General features: G+C 49.2%; 1 protein-coding gene across 1 annotated transcript; it reads right to left on the bottom strand.

Moving 5' to 3' along the window:
* Positions 1–413: 413 nt before the first annotated feature.
* On the bottom strand, positions 414–2,521 carry LOC136481896 (cytochrome P450 94B3-like). Its single transcript, XM_066479178.1, has one exon. The coding sequence runs from the start codon at positions 2,304–2,306 to the stop codon at positions 735–737; it is 1,572 nt and encodes a 523-aa protein (XP_066335275.1). The 5' UTR covers positions 2,307–2,521; the 3' UTR covers positions 414–734.
* Between the last annotated feature and the right edge of the window lie 6,513 nt (positions 2,522–9,034).

Genomic DNA, 9,034 nt, shown 5'->3' with positions numbered 1-9,034 from the left:
ATGCGTAGCGTAGTAAGCGGTAGTAGTAGGTATTGAACCTTGTGGGGGTAGAAATAAGATATAGATATATATATATATATATATATATATATATATATATATATATATATATATATGTTTTTATTTTATAAATAAATAAATAAAACGTGTTGGATCGGAGTAGTCGTTGTATATATATATATGTTTTTATTTTATAAATAAATAAATAAAACGTGTTGGATCGGAGTAGTCGTTGTCTACTACCAGAGCGATGAGCGAAATATACTCCATATTATTCATCATGCTTGCCAATTGCCATGATCAGCAAACTTGTTACGTCTTCTCGAAGTTGATCTTACACCGGCATGATCCATCCAATTCATGATGTGGACAACATATTTATATTTGTATATATTGATTGATAAGATAGATACAATTGATTGTTTGTTAACAGAAATAATGGCTTATTGTTATTATATAGGGCGTATCTTTGCTGGATAGCTGCAAATATGTATGCTTTTTGCTGTGTATCTCTTTCATATGATCATGATCCATATCGTACAAAAGTGTACACTGCTGTCTGTAATAAGCAGGAAAAAAAGTACGTGGCGGGAAGTCCTCATGAATTTGTCTGTAATTATAATGGAGTAGTATATAGTAGGAACTAAACAATCCTGATTCCAATTTGTCATACTTACATGAGGAGGGTTAAATATTTTACTGGCTGGGGATGGGATGCATCGAGAGGAGAATAGTCAATTCGAATTCCCAGACGACGCCGCAGCGGTGGCAATGGTAGGTTCGCCGCCTCTGCTCCTCACCGTCACGTTGAGCCCGCCGGCCATGTGCGCCGTCATCAGCGGCAGGAACACCGGCACGCGGCCCTCGTCGAGGGGGACGAGCTCGAACCTTCGGAGCACGGTGCTGGCTACGAACTTCATCTGCACGAAGGCCATCTCCTTGCCCAGGCACGTCCGCGGGCCCGCCTGGAACACCGGGTACTTGAACGGCGACATGCCGGCCACCGCGGCGGGGGTCGCGTTGTCCTCCGGCAGGGACAGCCAGCGCTGCAGGCTGAAGTCCGCGGCGTCGGCGCCCCAGATGGACTCCATCCGCCCCATCCCGTACTGGAAGTAGGTGACGCGGTCGCCGCGCTCCACGCGGGTGCCGTCGGGGAGCACGTCCCCCGCCGCCGTGTGCTTCGAGTCCCACGCCACGGGCGGGTACAGACGCATCGTCTCGCACAGCGCCGCGTGGAGCACGCGCATCTTGCCCTGACCGCCCGCGGCGTGGCCGCCCGTGGCCGTGGTGATGTCCCGCAGGACCTCCCGCTCCACGTCGCGGTGGCGGGTGAGCAGCCAGAAGAACCACGTCAGCGCCGACGACGTGGTGTCGCGGCCGGCCATGATAAAGCTGATCACCATGTCGCGGATCGCCTCGTCCGGGTACCCGCATTCGATCATCCGCGACAGCAGGTCGCTCCTCCGCCCGCCGGCGTTGACCTCCTGCGCCTGCTGCAGGCCGCGCTCCTTCTTGCGGATGTGGATGAGGTCCATGACGGCCTCGTGGATGACCCTGATCTCCTCGCGCAGCCGGCGCTCGGAGCCCACGTCCAGCGCGCGCTTCGCCTTCCACACGGCGGCCACGGCCGCGGCGCCTCGCCTGGCGATGATCCCGGACGCCGCGTCGAACGCCGCGGCCAGCCTGGGCGCCTCGGGCAATGCCGGGTCCAGGCACCCGGGGTCAACGCCCAGGGACACACGGCAGATGACGTCGAAGGAGAAGCGGCGGAGCAGGTCCTGCATGTCAACCACGGCGGCGTCGCCCCGCGCCACGGCCAGGGACAGCGCGGGGACGAGCCGCTCCCGCGCCTCGTCCTCGAGCACGGCGAACTCCAGGTTCCGGAGCGCGCGCGCCGAGAACTCGTGGCTCACCAGCTTCCGCTGCGCGTACCACAGCTCGCCGTCGACGTTGAAGATCCCCGTGCCCAGCAGGTCGCCGAGGATGTCGGTGAAGGGCTTCCCCTTGGGGTAGTTGCCGAAGTTACTCTTGAGGATGTGCTCCACGTTGGCCGGGTTCGCTGTCACCACGGTCCGCCGCGCGCCCAGCCGGTCCACCACGATCGTCTGCGTCGGCGACGCCGCCAGCAGCTCAGTGTACCAGTCCAGCAGCCGCCACCGGTTCTGGTAGAAGGCGACCAGGCACCCGATCACTGGGTAGCTCCTGGGCCCGCTGCCATGGCTGCAGCCGGACCTGCTGAATCGGACGCTGTACAGGAGGAGGAGGAGGCAGCACGCCGCTAACCACAGCATGTAAAAACAGATCATGGTGTTTCCAGTACTTGCAACAAGAATTCTTTCCAGTGAGTGGTACTACGGAGAGGGCACCTACGACTTGAGAGAGAGAGAGCATGGGAGAGACTGTGCACACTATTCGGCGATATATATATGTATATATATGCGTGGGATATAGTATGAGGGTACGGTAGAGGGGGAGGGGCCGGTGCGAGGTCGGCAGACCACGGGGAGGAAGCCAGGCCAGATCTCCGACTCCGGCCAGGGGGGGGGGGGGGGTCCTTGTTAATGCCCACGTTTTAGTAGAGGGGGAGCTGCCGCTGGGGAGGAGAGAGGTGAGACCAGGGGGAGGAAGCTAGGCCAGATCTCCGACTCCGGCCAGGTGGGGCGGGGGGGGGGGGGGGGGCGGGGGTCCTTGTTAATGCCCACGTTTTAGTAGAGGGGGAGCTGTCGCTGGGGAGGAGAGAGGTGAGACCAGGGGGAGGAAGCCAGGCCAGATCTCCGACTCCGGCCAGGGGGGGCGGGGGGGGGGGGGGGTCCTTGTTAATGCCCACGTTTTAGTAGAGGGGGAGCTGCCGCTGGGGAGGAGAGAGGTGAGACCAGGGGGAGGAAGCCAGGCCAGATCTCCGGCTCCGGCCACTTGTTGGTCTGGCTAGGGAGTGTGGATTATGGGGAGCTCTTTGCGTTTGGCGTCACCGTGTCGACCGGCTGTTTGCTCTTTTGCAAATCGGTTTGACAAATAATTGTTCAATATCACCATTCAATAATAATTCGTCTTAATGTCATAAATGCATATATAGTTGATGTCAACTTGTATTTATGTTGTGCCCGGGCTGCTTGGATTCGATTTGATGGAAGAGAACTCTATTCTTATTATTGCAAGGATTTGTGGCATAAATTGAAATGTTCATACCATTCCAAGACAAAATTTTCAAAGTCGTGTATCAACTTGATGTACTGTTTCTGGGATGCAATAAAATCCTCCGTTTCAAAAAGAATTCCAAGACAAAATTCCGTGGATCGGATGACTTATTAGTTATTATTATTACTACTTGTGTACCTGGAATTTTCCTCACCCAATGTTTCTTTCCTTGTTCCATTTTGTTGAATTACGACAGTCAGTCCTGAAATATCAAGGAGGGCACAAATTCTTTAGATTTTCTCTTCTAGAAAATTAAAGTGATGATGACCAGGCGGGCTCCCGCTACCTTTACTTAATTTCATTAGGCTGCTAGGAACCAATTAATGCAGGTATGCACCACCGACGGTCTATGGTTTACCAAGCTAGAGTTAGCTATAGGACTATGTTGGATTTTGAGCAGAAATGATATTTGGACTCATCAGTTCCAAAATTTGTTAAGTTTTCCAAGATAAGATGCTCATCAATTACTAACTGGTTGGAAAGCCAATGTGTTGGACCATGGCGCAATGGGCCTGGGTAGGAGGTTCTTGCTATGTTGCACAGCATTGCCAAACCAATAGATCCAGAGGAAATAGCATGTGTTAATACAGATCTTGGTGCAGAATCGTGTTACCCTTTGATTATATAGATATAATATGGAGAGAGATATGCTATGATATGATCCTATCCTCATGAAGAAAAATCTTCATATATATACACATATATCAAATTCAATCACATTAGCAAATGCATCAAGAATAGATACAGCCCAATCATTTAAATATTTGTTGAGAAATAGTATTAAAGACATACCATGTGTAATGGGAGTGATATATATTATATGTTCCTTCAAATCACATCTGCACATAAAAAGGATTAAACATCATCATAAATGGAAGCTCGATTGCACCATGCACACTGTTGTTGAAGAATGATTTTTTGAAAGTTTATATATATATATATATATATATATATATATATATATATATAGAAATACTTAGTCTTTGTTACAGATTTAAAAAACCTATGCAGTGTTAAAACTTATTTCTGTACAAAGTGAAATAAGTTTTCTTGGAGTTCAACCTTAGTATTCCTTCCTGTCAAATTCTATCGATTCATTCAAATGGAACCGTGATTTCTTTTCAAGTGAAAAACAAATCAACAAATCCGTTGTTTGCCAGATATATATTAAACACACATGTGGATCGATCTCTGTTTATTTTAAAACGCATCTGAAAGACAAACTAATCTTCCTCGCAAAAAAAAAGAAAAAGAAAGACAAACTAATCACACCTTCTCAGAAGCCCAGCAACTCCCTTTAGTTTAAGCACCCTGCTTGACTAAACATTTGGGTGTGTTGCTCATGAATGAATTGTTGATCCTTCTCGTGTGTTTTTCTGGCGCTTATGCAGCTGCCTTGAATATTAGGGGGTGTTTGGTTTCTGGACTAAATTTTAGTCCATGTCACATCGGACGTTTGGATGCTATTTAGGAGAACTAAATATGAGTTAATTATAAAACTAATTACACAGATGGAGACTAATTTATGAGACAAATTTATTAAGCCTAATTAATCCGCCATTAGCATATATTTACTGTAGCACAACATTGTCAAATCATGGACTAATTAGGCTTAAAAAATTCGTCTCGCAAATTAGCCACAATCTGTACAATTAGTTATTTTTTTCGTCTATATTTAATACTTCATGTATGTGTCCAAACATTCAATGGGACAGAGACTAAAATTTTCCTGTAGTAACCAAACACCCTCTTAGTATCACCTAGCCCTCTCCTTTAAATTTCCAATCTCCAACTGTCCTTGCAGAGATGGATTTCAGTGCCAACGATGACTCTTCTATAAATCCAGGGTGGTGCTGTCTGTCAGCAGGGCATCTTTTATGTTTTAAAATTCCTGCAAGGAGGAGTAGATCACTAGAGCACTGCGTTGCCTTGGGCAGTTCAACGTCAACATCCATGGATGCTTCTGTGTAGCAGTTGTTCTTTTTCCTTGTAGTCCCTTTCAACCTCATGCCTAAAAACTAAGTCTAAGGGAGGTTTTTGTTTCTTTAGTTGCTCCTAAAATTTATGTTATATCGAATATTTAGATACTAATAAAGAACATTAAATATAGATTAATTATAAAATCAATTACATAGATGGAGGCTAATTTGAAAGATGATTTTTTAAGCCTAATTAATCTGGCATTAGCACATGTTTACTATAGCACCGCGTTGCCAAATCATGGACTAATTAGGCTTAAAAGATTCGTCTCTCAAATTAGTCGCAAGTTGTACAATTAGTTTCATAATTAGTCTATATTTAATACTCCATGTATGTGTCCAAATATTCGATGTGACAGAAATTTTAGGAGCGCTTAAAGAACAAAACATGGCCTAAATTAGAAAATTTGGCTGTTAGGATAACTATATAGTACACAGAGTCCACCTCTGAAAATAACGTTTAGATCAACATGTGATTAGCTACGGTGAACTAGGAGTTATCCATGTCTTTTCAATTTGGATAGGAGGATCTGGGGCAGGAAATTCCACGAGAGGTTAGCTAAGTGACAATAAGCCTTAGTTGAGAGAACAGCAGTAACTAGCTTGTCAGGTTCATGCGAAGAAGACATCGAACGTGACAATCAACCTATTCGGTTGGCCGGTTCGTTTCGTTACTGGTTCGTAAAGAAGTACTACCGATTAGTTTGTGTGAGAGAGAAATACTGTTATAACTAAAAATTTACGATTGTTTATGACAAACCATAGCCAGAAAATATGGAAGGTTACTCATAGGCACAGTACACCCTGCTTATTTTTAATAGGCAGTCCAGCCCACTATTAGGACTATGATAGCAACAACCACTAGAGTGTAGCTAATGGAGACAAGGAGTCTAGGAGTCTAGGAGTAGGGAACCTAGCTAATTACAGTTTTGTACTTCGATTCAGCAATTGCTGTCGTTTACAATACATATGTACTATTATGTTTTGTCTAGAGCAACTACTTTTGTACTTTTTCCTGTTATTATTATGCAGAATCTTTGTTGTTTAGTTGCGTATATGTCCTCCCAACATAAACGTGGGCACGAACAGCAAAGCTAGAAACAAGAGTTGTTCAGGTCCTTACCAGAGTCCTATAGATGCTCATATTAACAAGTTTTAAACTGTATAGACAATGCCCAAACTTTTTCGTCATCAAACTACAACAATAATTGAGAACCAAGAATACTTATGGGCCTCCAACCACCATGTCACACCTCCTAGAGTCCTATAGCATCAGCTTTGGCAACGCGTAGAAAAATGCTAAGAGCATGGCTAATAATAAAGCTTGTTGCTGGCTGTATAATAATGTATTATGGCCCATCTGAAAGCTCAAGCAAGGATTTAAAGTTCACACTAAGATCATTACCAAACCAAATGTAGCAAACCAAGAGTATCATCATGCCATCTCGAAGGATGACTCACAGGACCAAGTATCATGAGTACATCCCAGAAGTATCAAGACCGGACATCCCACGGGGCAAAAGACGAACCAAAGTATCTAACTCTCTCACTCACGACAACTACGACCATGACCAAGCTAAGACGACGACGACGACGAAAGGAGGACGAGACTACTCATGGGGCGTAGACCGCTGAGGGTCCTGAGGCTCTTGCTGTGGAGTCGAGAACACACCCGAGATGAAGTGAGGCGTTGGGAAGATTGCCGATAGGCACACCTGCAGTGTAGGAGACTGGAACATGTGGGAAGAACGTATAGATGTCCAACGGGGCGGCCCGGCACGGCTCGATGGGGTTCGGGCCAGCACGACACGTCGTGCCTACCGGGCCTTGCCGAGGCGGGCACCGTGCCTGACCTACGGCCCGGGCACCATTTATCGGGCCGGGTAGGCCCGAGAAGCACGATCAGTCCAGCGTGTCGGGCCAGCCCGGGCCCACGATGAAGCGCAAGCAGCCAGAGAGAGGGGGAAGGGGAGGAAGCACGAGCCACCGGAGTGGAGGCGGGGAGAGGGCGTCCACGTGGGGACGCGGCATCGGCGCCCATGCGCAAGGGCCAAGGGGAGGGAGGGGCGTCCCACGCGGCACCGGCCTTGATGCTGCCTGTAGCTCCATGAGCTATGGCCACCGGAGCAGCTAGGCCACGGACGGCGCAGTAGGGCCGCCGGAGTAGCCCGCGTGGCTCCCGCGTCGCCGCCACGCTGCCGCTGCACCACAGCCCCGCCACCGCACCACCGCGCCGCCGCAGCCGCCTCCCACCATGGCACCACAGATCTACATGCCGACAGGCCGGATCCGGCCAAGGGGACGATGGATTCGAGCATGGCTGGTGATGGATTCGGAGATAGAGAGAGGAGGGAGCAGAAGGGGGAAGACCCAGCCGACCATGAGCTCTGGCGGTGGCTGGGGATGAGAGCGTTGGGAGGCTTGGAGGTGGGGGGAGGAGTGGAGGCCAGCCTTGGGGAGGGGGGAGGAGTGGAGGCCGATGACTCGGGAAGGGAGCGAGGGCCGAGGGGTTGCGGCTGCGCGGCTGCGCCTGTGTGTGGGTGTGGGGATTGGGATTTGGGGAACGGGGTGTTAGGTTTAGGGAGGGGGCCGGCCGGTGGCACTGTGGCAGGCCGGGCCACCAGCAGGCCTGCGGTACAGGAGCGGGCCATGCCATGCCGGCCCACGTGCCTAAGGTAAGGCCTAGGCACGGCCTGCTTCTCTGGGCCATGCTAGCCCGGGCGCGCTCGTCGCCGGGCCAGGCCGGGCTTGGGTTGGGCCAAAAAAATAGGCTTTGGGCTAGGCCGACAGGCTTGAACTGCATGGCCATTGAAAGCATCTAGGCCCCTAGTTGGGTTTGGTGATTAATGACAATACAAGATTACTATGACTAACGTGTGTTTTGCAGAGACAAGTAAGTTAGGTCATGGTAATGGAGACCAATTGGGCAATCAAGGTTCTCATGCCCCTACGATGGAAATTATTTCGGTTTTCAAAGGATGGACGACAAGGTTAAGGATGACTAGTTCTAAGTGTCGATTGAAGTTGAAGTGACACTTAGAGTAGTTTAGGACTTTGTTTTTCCTTTGGCCATACTATAAAGGGGGGTATGGATGGGTAGCTTGACCTAGGTGAGTCTAGTGAGTTAGGTGTGGTGCACACTTGTTAAAACTAGCTCTAGGTAGCTCCTATGAATGCCTAAGATCCTTTGGAGCAAACTTTATTCACACATGATCGAGAGTTGGAAGTGAATGGAGGGTCAAATGCTGACCGAACGCTGGCCCCGGTGCGACCGAACGCTGGCCGCAGGGTCCGGTCAGTTCATTTGATCAAGCAGATTGCGTTCGGTGCAACTGGATGCTGGAGAGGTCAATTGATCGGACGCTGAGAGGCAGCGTTCGGTCGACTATAGTAAGGTTCTAGAGAAGGGAATCTACGACCGGACGCGTCCGATCGGTACTGACCGGACGCGTCCGGTCGGTACTGACCGGACCCTAGGGGTTCCGCGTTCGATCGAGTACAGTAAGGTTCCAGTAAGGGTTTAATGCGACCGGACGCGTCCGGTCAGTGATGACTGAACCCTGCCAGCGTCTGGTCAACACATTTTCACTGGTTCATGGGTTGAACTGACCGGAGCATCCGGTCAGTACGACCAGAGTGTCAGGTCACCCTGTAGAAGCTCATAACGGTTCGTTTTTTAGACTACCTTATAAATAGAAGCTCCACTCGTGTGTGGAGTTACTTTTGCTCATTCCAATAGCTGAGAAACACGTTTGTGAGTGCCAAGAAGAGCAAGGTCCTAGTGAGGTGATTGAGATTCAAGAATCCAAGAGAGTAGCCTCATTAGTGAATCAAGAGTAGCCAAGTGTGCATCCATATTC

Source organism: Miscanthus floridulus, chromosome 9, assembly GCF_019320115.1.
Source record: "Miscanthus floridulus cultivar M001 chromosome 9, ASM1932011v1, whole genome shotgun sequence".
Lineage (NCBI taxonomy): Eukaryota > Viridiplantae > Streptophyta > Magnoliopsida > Poales > Poaceae > Miscanthus > Miscanthus floridulus.
This window is presented reverse-complemented; position numbering and strand designations above follow the sequence as displayed.

What these genes read in the sequence shown, in the direction of transcription:
- LOC136481896 (XM_066479178.1), bottom strand. Translation starts at nt 2,306, where the DNA reads ATGATCTGTTTTTACATGCTGTGGTTAGCGGCGTGCTGCCTCCTCCTC.